The sequence below is a fragment of the Neoarius graeffei genome, chromosome 10 (assembly GCF_027579695.1).
Source record: "Neoarius graeffei isolate fNeoGra1 chromosome 10, fNeoGra1.pri, whole genome shotgun sequence".
Lineage (NCBI taxonomy): Eukaryota > Metazoa > Chordata > Actinopteri > Siluriformes > Ariidae > Neoarius > Neoarius graeffei.
The window spans coordinates 87051480-87067089 of record NC_083578.1 but is presented as its reverse complement, the minus strand read 5'-3'; the positions used below and the strand labels follow the sequence as shown (position 1 = coordinate 87067089).

Sequence of the window (15610 nt, the reverse complement as noted above, 5' to 3'; positions counted from 1 at the left end):
GCAAGGGCGAGTGTTTCCAGCCTTCAGGGCATTAAAGGGACAGGATGGACAGGACTGACAGCAGGGAGAGGGAGGATTGGCCTAGCTTTCTTCTCTAATCCTGACTCAGACTCGTCCTCAGGTCGAGTCAGGTCAGGTCAGGTCATGTCTCGACACAGCGCTCCTCATTCCATCTTTCTTTGTCTCAGAATTCTCAATATTAATGGGTTTTTTTTCAGCTGCTGATCAAAACAGACAAACCGAATTCACAAGATAATTTCAAAACAAGTTCCTGTCTATAAGGCGCAGCATGAAAGGAGGCTACGTCGAGATTTACATGGGGAAAAGTTCCTCGTATTCAGAATCGTCTCACACATGTAAATAAGCCAGTTTTCTGGACTCCTCATTTGAAATGATTCTGCCCACCTACGTCTCGTTCACACCTCCAAGCCTCAGAAGAGCCAGAGACGAGGTTTTTCAATTAATGTCTAGACTAGCAGTGGGAGACGTCTCATCTCATTATCTCTAGCCGCTTTATCCTGTTCTACAGGGTCGCAGGCAAGCTGGAGCCTATCCCAGCTGACTACAGGCGAAAGGCGGGGTACACCCTGGACAAGTCGCCAGGTCATCACAGGGCTGACACATAGACACAGACAACCATTCACACTCACATTCACACCTACGCTCAATTTAGAGTCACCAGTTAACCTAACCTGCATGTCTTTGGACTGTGGGCGAAACCGGAGCACCCGGAGGAAACCCACGCGGACACGGGGACAACATGCAAACTCCGCACAGAAAGGCTCTCGTCGGCCACAGGGCTCGAACCCGGACCTTCTTGCTGTGAGGCGACAGCGCTAACCACTACACCACCGTGCCGCCCGGTGGGAGACGTGACCAAAAAAACACCCCACATTCAAGGATCTATATAATGTCGGCAAAAATCCGTTTTTTAGATTAAGAAACTCTTTACACATCAGCAATTCAAAAGATTAAATACAAAATACTGAATCATCTGCCTTCAATAAGGGTTTTTTTTAATATAATAAAAAGCTAGCATGGGCTCTCAAGCTGTGTCCATTAACCTGCTTTACATGCAATCTGAAATTGCCCAAAAAAAAAAAAAGTATTGGAAATGCGTGAATTTGAAGATTCTCACATATTGGCGCAAAAAAAAAAAGGTTTTACGCCCACATGGTTTTCAGACAATACAATAGAGCAATAATTCACAAAACTGAAATGGAAACATGTGTCACGATGTGATCTGAGGAACAAATAGAAACGCCACCTTTCCGAGGAGACGGAAAGAAGGAAAAAAAAAAGTGCTCAGTAAGAGCCATTGCGAGATGAGAAACCCAGCTTTAATCACGTACCATCACTCAGTAGAAACATGGAACATTCACAATTGTGATTTGTTGAAATTTATTTATTTTTTTTAAATATCGAAAAACTTCAACATAAACCCAGCTTCAGATATCCTTGACTTGCAAGTGACGTCAAAGCAAAATAGAAACCCAGAGGTTGGCCATGTTGGCGGAGATACAAACGTGGGGTCAAGTGACATTCCATACAAAACAAATCATGCGTGTGCAACTCTTGGTTTTTCCACTGCTTTAAGCGTTCTTTTAGCTCCGCCATATCTTTGCGCTGTATATGGCTGTGGTCACAGCAGGACTCGTGACCGTGGCACGTTCCGATTTTTTAGAATTCCACCCGTGATTCGGAAAGAGGGCGAGGAAACTCGGAGGCTGAATAACATCGGCAGGGCTGATCTAACAGAGGCTAAAACCAAAACAGCTCAGGTTTGCAGTCATCATTTTATCTCAGCGGAGATTCAAAAGCTCTCTCGATAATATCATGGAAGAATTTTGTTTCATGTTGCTAGAATTTTGCTCTAAAATGAGCGTTCTCTCTTGTCGTGGTTCACTCGCTCGCTGTTATAATTTTAACACGTGTATTACCATTTCGCTTCTAGGAGCGCCAGCAAAATTACACGACAGAAGCAATCCAGACTGGGCGCCCAATCAGAACACGGGCTGCGTTTCGTCCAAGGTCGGACTTGATTCTTCGGCAGCCGAACTGGAGAGAACGCGATATCTGGGTACTCGATGGTCAGTAGAAGCGTCTTATCTTCAGAAAAGTCTGACATTTTTAAATAATATGGGTCAAAACCCACACACATCTATCTTCTCTTTGCATTCGTTCTTCGCTCGACCGTTCAAATCGTGGTAATACTGAGAAATTTCAGCATTGCTTACAGACACGCTTTCAGCGGCTGCCGTCCCAGTTGCTTTGTAGATCCACCATTATGGCGGACGCTCATGACGCAGCACCTTTTGATCATGTGATTGCAAGTCATCTATACAGACAAGTGACTTAATTTATCACTATACCGTGATTATAACCGCATTCCGCCCAGCCAGAGTCTAAACCACCAGCTTTATGTGCACTCACTCACTCTAAACCCTGAAAAAAACAAGCATAGTAAATGCCAACTGAAGAAGGAAACTCCATTTATTTAAAAGAGTGCTCCGAGAGTACAATATCCCCGCTGGCAACTCGGCCATAACTCTGGTAAAACGCGACTGAATTGAACGAAATTGCAATCTGCGTATCACCGACATATAATAAAGAATTTTGTCAAGTTTCTTGAAATTCCTCCAAAAATTGAGAGAGGAGTTGATTTCAGAAGGTGAGCACCCTTCCTGGGACGGACGGACTGACATCGCCATGACAGAACCCCTCCTTCAGGCCTTTCAGCCAGCGGGGGATAAAAAGCAGGATGCCTCTGCTGCCGAGGCAGAAAATCGAGCTCTGCTTGTTAGTAACCTGTACATGCCTTCAATCCCACTTCAACCAGTGAGGATGTTAACAAAGAAAAACAATTTCAGATATTTGACCTTGCTGTGACCTTGACCCTATTTGGATCAGTTCCAAAATCTAATCGGTTCATCTGCTGCTTATGACGATGATCGTTCCAGACAAATCCTCCACACATTCAACCTCACGTTCTGGAGATAATCGCACTAACGAGAACCTCAGAGGGAACATGCACACGGTCCGGTTCTACTGCGCACTCGCGCTCTCTCTCTCTCTCTCTCTCTCCAAACAATTCAAAAATAAATCTAGTGTACACACACACACACACACACACACACACACACACACACACAGCTTTAAAATGAGCTACAATCATTTCCAGCACAAACATCAAATATTACTGAGAGCAATAAGTTGTAGAAAGAAAGAAAGAAAGAAAGAAAGAAAGAAAGAAAGAAAGAAAGAAAGAAAGAAAGAAAGAAAGAAAGGAGCCACAAGCAAAAGAAAGAAAGAAAGAAAGAAAGAAAGAAAGGAGCCACAAGCAAAAGAAAGAAAGAAAGAAAGAAAGAAAGAAAGAAAGAGCCACAAGCAAAAGAAAGAAAGAAAGAAAGAAAGAAAGAAAGAAAGAGCCACAAGCAAAAGAAAGAAAGAAAGAAAGAAGAGCAAAAGGGCCACAAGCAAAAGAAAGAAAGGACAGGAAGGACTGAAAAAGAAAGAAAAAGAAAGAGCCACAAGCAAAAGAAAGAAAGGAGCAAAAGAGCCACAAGCAAAAGAAAAGAAAGGACAGGAAGGACTGAAAAAAGAAAAAGAAAGAAAGAAAGAAAGAAAGAAAGAAAGAAAGAAAGAAAGAAAGAAAGAGCAAAAGAGCCACAAGCAAAAAAAAAAAGGACAGGAAGGACTGAAAAAGAAAGAAAGAAAGAAAGAAAGAAAGAAAGAAAGAAAGAAAGAAAGAAAGAAAGAAAGAAAGAAAGAGCCACAACCAAAAGAAGGAAAGAAGGAAAGAAAGAAAGAGCCACAAGCAAAAGAAAGAAAGAAGAGCAAAAGGGGCACAAGCAAAAGAAAGAAAGGACAGGAAGGACTGAAAAAGAAAGAAAGAAAAAGAGCCACAAGCAAAAGAAAGAAAGGAGCAAAAGAGCCACAAGCAAAAGAAAGAAAGAAAGAAAAGAGCAAAAGGGCCACAAGCAAAAGAAAGAAAGGAGCAAAAGGAGAAAGAGCGAAAGAAGGAAAAAGAAAGGAGCGAGCAAAAGAGCCCAAAAAGATTCAGATTTCTTTTTACAATCGTAAAGTGTGAACAAAAACGGTGTTGGAAATGAAAAACGTGCATTTTTATATTCTACCTTTTTATTTACTTGTTTTCAATAGTTTAATTGACTAAATAAACAATTATTAAAATGAAACGCCATCAGTTTTCTTCCGTCCCTGTAGCTCAGGCCCCCGAATCGTCCTTTCGTCCTTCCCGCGGACACAAAGTCAGTCATCCGGGAGATGAAAGATCAGGAAGCCTTTGGTGAAAAACGGAGGATTAAACAGGAAAAGAGGAAACCGGACCCTGTGGATGTGTGCCGTGAACGCTTTAAAGCGGAGCGACCGTGTCTGCCTGTTCCACCACAGCGCCGCCTCGTCCCTGACGTGCTGATGTTTTCTGGAAGGAGACGCTTGTGGAATGCGTGCGGAAGGAGGAGTCTCCGACGTCGGCGCTTTGTGACAGTCAAAGCTGTAACTGAGTTTCTTAGTAAATCACAGTTACGTCCTGTTAACTTCAAAAAGTGACGCGAGCATCAGAACTAACTTGTTCTTTGGCGTTCCGGAATGTTAAATGGATAAAACGTACGCTGCGTCACGCTAATAATTAAACAACGGTCACGAACGCCAAACTGATGCAGTAGAAGAGGAATTAAAAAAAAAAAAATAAAAAATAAACTTCAGGATGTGCTGTTATTGGGAAATAATCAACATTTGGAGTAGTAACAGTAACTCCACTTCATGACCCCACCCTGTCGTTTATTATTTTCCTGTAACAGCATGCCCCTTCAGTGCTTTCTTTATTACTCCAGAAAGCGTCGAAAAGAACGTTAATGCACAAATCGGAGCATCTTGAACGCAAATCAACACGTTCCATCGCTTCACTTCATCTAATAATTTCATCTAATCTGCTCAGAATTTGCACTGATTGTGTGAGAGCTGCATTCTGTAACCGACATGCAATGGAAACAAGCGTGCAGGGGGGTTTGTATTTTTTTTTTTTAAATCACCCAACATGCAGCGGTGTGACAACAGATTAACACACGCCAAACACGAGGGTTTCCCCCCGCCCCCCAGACATCAAAGGATGCTGAGTTTCCTCAGAAAACGTACAAATGCTTTCTTAAAATACGCAGCACAACCAGATCTCGCTTCATCTCTACAATCGAGGACATCTAACGACACACACTATGAAGAGATTTGAAGAAAGACGCTTTTGCAACAGAGAGACTTTCCTCGAAAACTTGGCTCAAGAAAAAAAAAAAAAATAGAAAAAAAACCCCCACCACATTCCTGATTGAGCCAAAGAACCAAAAAGGAATTCATTCAGAGATTGGACAGATGCAAGGAGACGTGATGAAATGAGTTACTGAAAAATTACACAAGAACCCGAAACACCACTTTCAGTACACATCTGGAAACACATCTTGTTTTTTTCATTCATGAGTGAAATAAAATAAAGCGGGGGTGGGGTGAGGAATTAGCTCGTCCACCAGGTCAGGAAAAGCTTCAGCCTTGTGTTTTACCACCAATGAACCTATAAAACACAAAAGACTAAAAAGGGGTAACTAGCATAACTAGTGAACTAGCTAGCTAAAGTGCGGTAATATGCAAACGTGATTATGCAAAATGCCGCTTTTCCACTACCAACGCGGCTGAGTTGGGCCGAGCTGTGCGGTGCCGAGTTGGGCTGTTGGGGTCGCATTTCGACTACAACCGCGCTGAACCGTGCTGGCTGGAAGTGGGTGGACACATTGGGTGGAGTTAGCGAAAGTGGGTGACCGTCATGTGATGTCGTTGGGCGGCGCAAACAGTGACATCAGTGACCTTTTAAGCGGTAGTCTCACGACCCGGATAGTAAACAATAAACATGGAGGACATGGAGTCGTTAGTGTTGCTGGTCTTGGTGCTGTGGCTTGTTGTCACCGACAACGCCAACAGATACTGGCAAGAGCGTATAGATGAGGCGAGGCGCATAAGGCTTCAGAAATTCTCGTAATTCGTAATTCTTCTTCTTCCGGGTTTACGGTGTTTACAGATCCCAGCGTGCTCGCGGGGCGTGTGTGGGCATGTGAGGACACTCCTCCTCACCAATCAGTGCACAGGGGAGTGTCTCCTCACGCCCCCAGCCCCACTCGGCTCGGTTTGGCTCGCGTCAGCCCCACTCCAAAACCGTGCGAGTTTTGGGTGCTAAGCAGGGCTGAAGCGAGCTGAGTCGTGCTGCTCTGAGGTAGTCGAAACGCGAGCCGTGTTGGGCTGAAGTGAGCTGAAAAAGGGTAGTGGAAAAGGGCCAAAAGTTTCTACTGTACCACTATACACACACACGCCTTTGACAGCAATCTGGTTGACTGTTGGTCATAGCAGTGGATTGTTGAGTGAGCAAGAAAGGAAAAAAAAAAAGTTGCGTCAATATTTCCACGGGGAAAGTTTTGCGCATTCAGAATTATCGTACGCACAGGCTAAAGCAAATTTCCTTCACCTCATCAGTATTTATTTCAGCTACGGTCACACTACAGCTTGTGATGGTTATCGATGAAAACAAGGCGTTTTGGTGATGATGCTTCCTCAAGATTCGGGAAGTATTCCCAAACCCACCTGCGAGTATTTGCTGCTTGACGAAAACAAACAGCGCCACCAAATTTCAATGCACTGAAATTTTTCGCTACGTTTTTGGCCACTCACAAGGCGGAAACATTACATTACATGACATGACCGGCATTTAGCAGACACTTATCCGGAGTAACCTACAACAGGACCCTGCAATTGAGGGTTAAGTGCCTTGCTCAAGTGCACTTCATCCATTCCTGCTGGTCCAGGGAATCGAACCAGCAACCTTTGGGTTCCAAAGTGATTTCTCTAACCTCTAGGCCATGGAGACATAACCCCCCCCCAAAAAAAAAACAAAAAAACCGCACGAACATGTCAGAGAACATTTGCCATGCATCGTATGACTGGTGCCGATGCTACCAATTTTTCATCGCCAAGTATTCACAAACCCATTGCCAGCTGGAGCGAGACCAGGGCCTTAAAACAGTCTCTGGATGTGATGGAGTTGGAACGAATAAACGTTAAACAGCAGCTACTTTTACTGAAATTACGCAGAAAAGAAAGACGACGAAGGAGGAGGAGATGGCATCAACAACTGGTGAACTGATGGATTAACCAATCCATCAATGTTTGTTCAACTTAATTCAAAAATGGCAGAGAAGACAGGATTGCTTACAAGGAAACTGATGCTACCAAGTGGACCTATCAAAGTTGTCACGGTCTGCATCGTTCAGCATCAGGTTTCGTATCGCCACACGTTGGACGTACATCGCTATGCATCAGGCTACGATGTCGTATCTCTGTCCTACTTCCACGTAGAATCTACACCATAGGTACGGCAGATTCTACGAAGTTGATAAAATAAATTAACAAATAGACAGTACTGTAAAAAATAAATAAATAAACGTTCAAGGAGGGGAGTTTTAAATCAGGACAAGCCTTTACGGTAAATGGAAATTTTATACCACAAACAAAATAATATGGAATCAATTGTGCCAAAATGTTCATACAATACATTTGAAATATCAAACAAAAATGTCAATTTTTTTAGACTGGCAAACAAATTATTCGTGCAAAATATCAGTCTATTACTCTTCAGAAACCTTTTATTTTTGTTCCGCGTCTTTCTCAGTTTTGTTTGACGTAATTTATTTTGGTTGCGATTCCAGCTTTCTCGTTTGCGCTCCCTGACTTTTTGCTTGCAGTTTTGGCACAAACTGGACGTGTGGGCGAGCTGTCCAGGAACGCATTCCCATTGGCTAACTTGTGTTTGACTGACAGCTACGCTCAGCCATTCCCTACTCGGATTCTGGCGGACTGTTTGACGAGTGACCGATCCATTGACGGTAAACAAGGATCGAGTGGACTTCAGTGGCGACTATGATATTGAATTAATTTCAACAAAGTGTAAGTACGGGACAAATGTGTTGCAGTAGTGCACATTATGCAGGTGTTTCGTAGCAAGTCAAATGTTAAACTTGGCTCCACTACCCAATATAATAGCTGTCTTGCTAACGTTAAACATGCCTGCATAATGTGCACTACTGCAACACATACAGCACATTTGTCCCGCACTTACACTTTGTTGAATTAATTCAGTATCATAGTCGCCACTGAAGTCCACTCGATCCTTGTTTACCGTCAATGGATTGGTCACTCGTCAAACAGTCCGCCAGAATCCGAGTAGGGAATGGCTGAGCGTAGCTGTCAGTCAAACACAAGTTAGCCAATGGGAATGCGTTCCTGGACAGCCCACCCACACGTCAAGTTTGTGCCAAAACTGCAAGCAAAAAGTCAGCGAGCGCAAACAAGAAAGATGGAATCGCAACCAAAATAAATTACGTCAAAAGACGCAGAACAAAAATAAAAAGGTTTCTGAAGAGTAATGCCGCTTTTCCACTACCAACGCGGCTGAGTCGGGCTGAGCCGTGCCGAGTTGGGCTGAGTCGAGCTGAGCAGGGCTGTTGGAGTCGCATTTCGACTACAACCGCGCTGAACCGTGCTGGCTGGAAGTGGGTGGACACATTGGGTGGAGTTAGCGAAAGTGGGTGGATGTCACATGATGTCGTTAGGCGGCGCAAACAGTGACATCAGTGACCTTTTAAGCGGTAGTCTCATGACCCGGATAGTAAACAATAAACATGGAGGACATGGAGTCGTTAGTGTTGCTGGTCTTGGTGCTGTGGCTTGTTGTCACCGACAACGTGGACAGATACTGGCAAGAGCGTATAGATGAGGCGAGGCGCATAAGGCTTCAGAAATTCTCGTAATTCGTAATTCTTCTTCCAGGTTTACGGTGTTTACAGATCCCAGCTTGCTCGCGGGGCGTGTGTGGGCATGTGAGGACACTCCTCCTCACCAATCAGTGCACAGGGGAGTGTCTGCTCACGCCCCCAGCCCCACTTGGCTCGGTTTGGCTCGCTTCAGCCCCACTCCAAAACCGTGCGAGTTTTGGGTGCTGAGTCGGGCTGAAGCGAGCCCAGTCACGCCGCTCTGAGGTAGTCGAAACGCGAGCCGTGTCGGGCTGAAGTGAGCTGAAAAAGGGTAGTGGAAAAGGGCCATAATAGACTGATATTTTGCACGATTACACGAATAATTTGTTTGCCAGTCTAAAAAAAAATTTACTTTTTTTTTTTAATTTTGATTTATTGTTTTTGTTTGATATTTCAAAAGTATTGTATGAACATTTTGGCACAAAATTGATTCCGTAAAAGGAGGAGTGTATTTTCAAAAAATTGTGAGGTGTTTGTTTTTTTTAAGCTGGAAATGTTCAGCGTAATAGTGTGAAGTAAAATGACGGCCAGACGCTACAGACAACAGCAAACTGAAGTTGATTTTCAGTCACAGAGACTGAGGTGATAAATATTTGTTAAGTGATAACATGGTGTGTGTGTGTGTGTGTGTACACACACTAATAGTAGGCCTAAAACTGTGTTTATCCTCGAATTACCAATAGCTTTTAGTCATAATTGTGCTTCAAATGTCATATTTTGTGAAAAATTTGAATAAAATCAAAGACAAATTTAAAAAAAAGCCTAGCCTACAAATAACAGTCTGTTGAAGTGACTGATTTAATGTTTACATTAAACTAAAGCTAATGTGTGGTGATCGAATTGGGACGCACCCGATTTGGGAAAACCCGGCGAGGGAAAACACAGCAGGCAGGGGACGCGTCCCAAATTGCGCAACAAACCCACGACTACGTGCACTAGATCGCGTGTGGAATAATGGCATAAGCGCCCTACTTAGTGCACTACACAATCAATACGGAGTCGTTTGGTACTCAACCGCGTTTACATGCAGGAATTTCATAGCTGAAACAAATTGATCTATAATAATCATCAGAAAGATGTTTAATTTGTTAAAAACTTTCACAAATACAAAATGTTACAGCACTAAGTATATTCACGTTGTGTTTTTTTCCTCCACCTTCATTTTTACTTCAGTGCTTTATAAAAAAAAAAAAAATCATGTTAAGTAACTTCAATCCCGGGTTGACTTATCTTTTTAAACTATTGTTTTTTTTAAAGCGAAAATTATGTACGTACAGTATTAAAACAAAGAATAAAAACAGAAAGCCGGCTACTAGACACTCCAAGAGTCGGTTAGCTCACTGGGCTAAACAGTCTAGCTTTTTTTTAATTGCACGCTCAGTATTAGCATTAGCATTAATGCAATCACAATTATCATTATTCTTATTTATGGACAAAATAAAAGTCTTTGCAATCCTTGTACAGTCAACAAACCTCTCTCGCACACACACACTTTTACATTTATGTCGTCAGTTGTGTCGGTTTTAGAGGCCGGGCCATGATACAAGCCACAAATATACAGCTCTGTTTGCGTTATGTGTAAGAAATGAAGCTTCTTTAGACTATTAGCATGCTAGTTTGTGTGTATGGATGCGTTTAAATGGTGATATGGCTGCTATAAATTGATATACAAGTCGCTTAGCTTGGTTGCAGGGTGTGTGTGTGTGTGACTCCTTTTCACCAACCAGCCCATTACATTACACTACACTACACTACACTACACCCAGCCCTGATCCTAGACTCAAACAAAACCTTTTTAAAAAGTAAAGAAAGCAAAAACAAACGCCAGTTCCTCATTACCTGATCCTCCATATTCTTCGGATTCTTGTGTTTATTTACAGGATTTTCTCAGGCCGTTGTTCCTCCCCGACTCATTGTGTGTGTCAGTTTCAGCCCCCCGAAAAAAAAAAAAAAGAAAAGAAAAACCGGAAGCCAAACGCGGCCATTTTCTTCCCTCCCCTTTCCTCCTTGAGTCCTGGCTCGCACGCGACAACAGGACAGCACATCCAACCAATCGCAGCGCAGCATCTTTGAAGTTTAACCAATCAGACGAGTCAAAAGGCGGGACTTCCCTACTCGGCGACCAGGGGTTGCCTGGTTACGGCTCAATCTCAAATACCTTCATACTCACTACGTATGGACGCTTCAAAAGACAGAGAATAATGTTCTATACTCACTATTTAGTGACATAACTAGTCAACATGAACGCATTTGGGATTTTGCTTATCCTGTGTATGTGCGTGTCTTTTAATTGTTATTGTTATTCAATAATTCTATACATACACACACGTAACATGAGTATTTACTCCTTTATTATGTTAGTTTTTATGCTATTCTTGCTTTATTAAAAAAATGCTCAGTGACATTTTAAGGTCTAAATATAATGTACTCTGAGATTATTTTTCTTTAACACATTCCCTGAAAAAAATAATAATCCAAAGCAACACGATGTTTTTTTCTGCATTTTTCTTTTAATCATTAATAATGAATCCCTATCTTTTCTTTGTATTTAATTCACGGTATATCTTTTCAATTATTTTAATTCTCTATTATTCTTTAGCTGAAGACATTTCCTAAATAAAAGAAAAACTTTTTATAGTGTTTTTGATATTTTCTTTCTTTTAATCACTAATTATTACTCTGAAACTTATCTTTAATTTGTCATACTGCTTTTAAACTCTTTTATTCCGTGCGTCAAATAATCTTGTGTTATAAATAAACTTCCCTTGTCTTGGAAAGCATCAATTTTATAATTATTTGCACCCCTACAGTTTGTTAATATTCAGTATCACTGGACCACAACACAGGACACCGATTGTTGTCCAAGTGGCACTTGGTGAAGTTCAGGAGCAAATTTTTAAACTTCATAATTCTGAAATCTTTGGGGGTCTTCGTTGCTATGATGTTATACGTTTATACAAAACATTTCCCCACTGTGATAAACCACAAAGTGGTTTTGCATGTGGGCAACCTCATATTTATACCCCAGAGACACAGAAAGTAGTTAAAGGGAACAATCAAGTTCTTAAATTTATTTTAAATATTCTTTAGGGGTGCCAATAATTTCCACACATTCTCTTTTCAAAGAAAGTTATAATATTTGATCAAGAAATGCATATATATATATATATATATATATATATATATATATATATATATATATATATATATATATATATATAGTACTGTGCAAAAGTCTTAGGCCCCCTATTTTTTTTCAGACAAACTTTGTTTTAGATTTCTATTTTATGACTTCTACATTATCAAGTCAGAAACACTACAAAAACATTTTAGAGTCCAAATGTTGTTGTTTTTTTTCCAGCACAAAATTAAATGTTTGTATCTGAGCAGCATATTACATAAAAGCCCACTTTTCAGATTAAAAAAAAAGAAAACATAATGAAGGCTGCTGGGTTTTGGTGTAAAATGAAGAAGCGAGTGTGAAAGTGTCCAGAAGAACTGTGGCTGGTTCTGGAAGATGCTCAGTAAAACCTACAGCTCATTTCCGCATAAAACTGCACTCACTGGACCTCAGACTACTATTTTTTTTAAAAGCAAAGGGTCGTCTCACACCAAATATTGACTGTGTTTAATTTATTATGGCTTACTGCTGCCTGTTTATAGTATTTTTTTTAATGTTGAAACATTTAATTTCATTAGTTTTTAAGCCATTTTTGGTCTACAGCATTTTTTACATGTGCCTAAGACCTTTGCACAGGATTGTATATATAGTCTCTGGTTTTCAAATCTGGCAAGGTTTTATTGATAGAAAAAAAAAACCCTCTGGCCTTTTATTATTATTAAAGTGTCTTTTAGTGGATGGATGTGACTTCTGGATATGACTGAGTGAAGCCATAGAGGACTTTAGAGGATTTTTGAGCCTTCAGCAGATGGGATGTGAACCCAGACTCGGAGCTCTGGCACTGAAATCAAAGTCACACAATGCAGAAAGACTCCCAGAAATCTGCTCAGGCGAGCAGGCCACGCCACACACTCCCGCGCCGGCAGGCTGTTACGACTAAAGCAGCAGGAGTGAGAGGGTTTATGTCACTGCTGGAGTCCCTCTGGATGAACCGTGTGTGTGTGTGATAGAGAGAGACAGAGAGAGAGAGAGGAGTGTCTATATCACGCTGTTTAATCCCCCTGCTGGGGCTCCTGTATTTAATAACTCTTTTATTCCCAGCAGGATGTCAGGCCCCTGACACACTGCTCACTTTTCTTTTCTTTTCTTTTCTTTTCTTCTCTTGCACGATAAATTAGGTATATTTGCATAATGTGAAAAAAAATGTTCAGTATTTGTGAATAAATATTAAATTGTCCTTTAAAGGTCTTTGAGCTCATACTTCTTTCATTTTTAATCCACCACCTTCAGTATCCTGATGTAGAATCAATGAATTAATAAACAAACATTCTTAAAACCCATTTCTAATAAAAAAAAGAGAAATTTTAATTTTTAATTAATGTATATTTATAAATGTATTGATCACTTTACATTCAGGACTGTAATTATTGCAATTTGTGCAATATCTGTTCACACTGCACTCCCCTTAAATTTACTATATCTTGTAGTTTAGTTATATTCTTTTTATTACTGCCGTTTTCTTCTTGGAGCGTGACCAAATACATTTTCATTGTACTGTATAACTCATCTCATCTCATCTCATTATCTCTAGCCGCTTTATCCTTCTACAGGGTCGCAGGCAAGCTGGAGCCTATCCCAGCTGACTACGGGTGAAAGGCGGGGTACACCCTGGACAAGTCGCCAGGTCATCACAGGGCTGACACATAGACACAGACAACCATTCACACTCACATTCACACCTACGCTCAATTTAGAGTCACCAGTTAACCTAACCTGCATGTCTTTGGACTGTGGGGGAAACCGGAGCACCCGGAGGAAACCCACGCGGACACGGGGAGAACATGCAAACTCCACACAGAAAGGCCCTCGCCGGCCACGGGGCTCGAACCTGGACCTTCTTGCTGTGAGGTGACAGTGCTAACCACTACACCACCGTGCCGCCCTGCTGTCGGCCAAAAATGGCTTAAAAAATAATAAAATGAAATGCTTCAACATTAAAAAAGTAGCATAAGCATTAATCAGTAAGCTGGAATAAATGAAACAAAGTCAGTATTTGGTGTGAGACGACCCTTTGCTTTAAAAATAAAAAATAAAAATCATATAGAGGTCCAATGAGTGCAGTTTTATGTGGAAATGAGCTGTAGGTTTTACTGAGCATCTTCCAGAACCAGCCACAGTTCGTCTGGACACTTTCACACTCGCTTCTTCATTTTGCACCAAAACCCAGCAGCCTTTATTATATATTTTCTTTTTTTTAATCAGAAAAGTTCTCTCTTATGGAATATGCTGCTCAGATACAAGCATTTTTTTCTGTAGCATTTAATTTTGTGCTGGAAACAAACAAACAAACATGAATGTTTGGAACTCTAAAATGTTTTTACTCGATAATGTAGAAGTCATAAAATAGAATTTCTTTAGGTGCTTATTTCCATTTCAAGCAGTAAACTCTATGCTTTTCAGGAATGAAATAAACCATCGGTTATATACCTAAAATGATGATACTTTTAAAGATTTTACACGTGTGGGATAAAACACTTGGGTGTGCCGTTAGAGAGAAAATACAGTGAAAACGACAGCGTGCTGTGATGAAACGGTTACCGTTGCCACCCCAAAGCTGATTATTTCCTCTATGTTTGGATCGGTCACCAAACAGGAGAAGAACAGACTGCAACGGACAATAAGGTCTGCAGAGAAAATTATTGGTGTCAACTTGCCCTCCATCCAAGACTTATACTTGTCCAGAGTCAGGAAACGGGCAGGTAACATCTCTGCGGACCCATCACACCCTGGTCACAATCTGTTTAATCTTCTCCCCTCAGGGAGGCGATATAGATCACTGTATGCAAAAACAACCAGACACAAGAACAGTTTCTTCCCTCAGGCTGTCTCTGTGATGAACAACTAAAATCCAGATTCATATATCAGTCATATCACTTGCAAAATATCTGCACACTCATACTGTCATTCTGTGGTCACTGTTACTTATGCCGCTTTTCCACTACCAACGCGGCTGAGTTGGGCTGAGCTGTGCCGTGCTGAGTTGGGCTGAGTGGGGCTGTTGGAGTTGCATTTCGACTACAACCGCGCTGAACCGTGCTGGCTGGAAGTGGGTGGACACATCGGGTGGAGTTAGCGAAAGTGGGTGGACGTCACGTGATGTCGTTAGGCGGCGCAAACAGTGACATCAGTGATCTTTTAAGTGGTAGTCTCACGACCCGGATAGTAAACAATAAACATGGAGGACATGGAGTCGTTAGTGTTGCTGGTCTTGGTGCTGTGGCTTGTTGTCACCGACAACGCCAACAGATACTGGCAAGAGCGTATAGATGAGGCGAGGCGCATAAGGCTTCAGAAATTCTCGTAATTCGTAATTCTTCTTCTTCCGGGTTTACGGTGTTTACAGATCCCAGCGTGCTCGCGGGGCGTGTGTGGGCATGTGAGGACACTCCTCCTCACCAATCAGTGCACAGGGGAGTGTCTCCTCACGCTCCTAGCCCCACTCGGCTCGGTTTGGCTCGCTTCAGCCCTACTCCAAAACCGTGCGAGTTTTGGGTGCTAAGCAGGGCTGAAGCGAGCTGAGTCGTGCTGCTCTAAGGTAGTCGAAACGCGAGCCGTGTCGGGCTGAAGT

At 41.9% G+C, this 15610-nt stretch overlaps 1 protein-coding gene across 12 annotated transcripts in view; it reads right to left on the bottom strand.

The window, feature by feature from the left end:
* Positions 1-10820, bottom strand: part of mllt1a (MLLT1 super elongation complex subunit a) — a 78417-nt gene extending 67597 nt beyond the window's left edge. For 6 of the 12 annotated variants that reach the window (XM_060932516.1, XM_060932515.1, XM_060932517.1 and 3 more), the window contains exon 1: positions 10701-10817. In XM_060932516.1, the coding sequence (XP_060788499.1) occupies positions 10701-10712 (12 nt within the window). In that variant the 5' untranslated portion in view covers positions 10713-10817. Of the gene's footprint in view, positions 1-10700 lie in introns of all 12 variants that reach the window. The other 6 variants (XM_060932521.1, XM_060932524.1, XM_060932525.1 and 3 more) reach the window with 4 other exon arrangements.
* Between the last annotated feature and the right edge of the window lie 4790 nt (positions 10821-15610).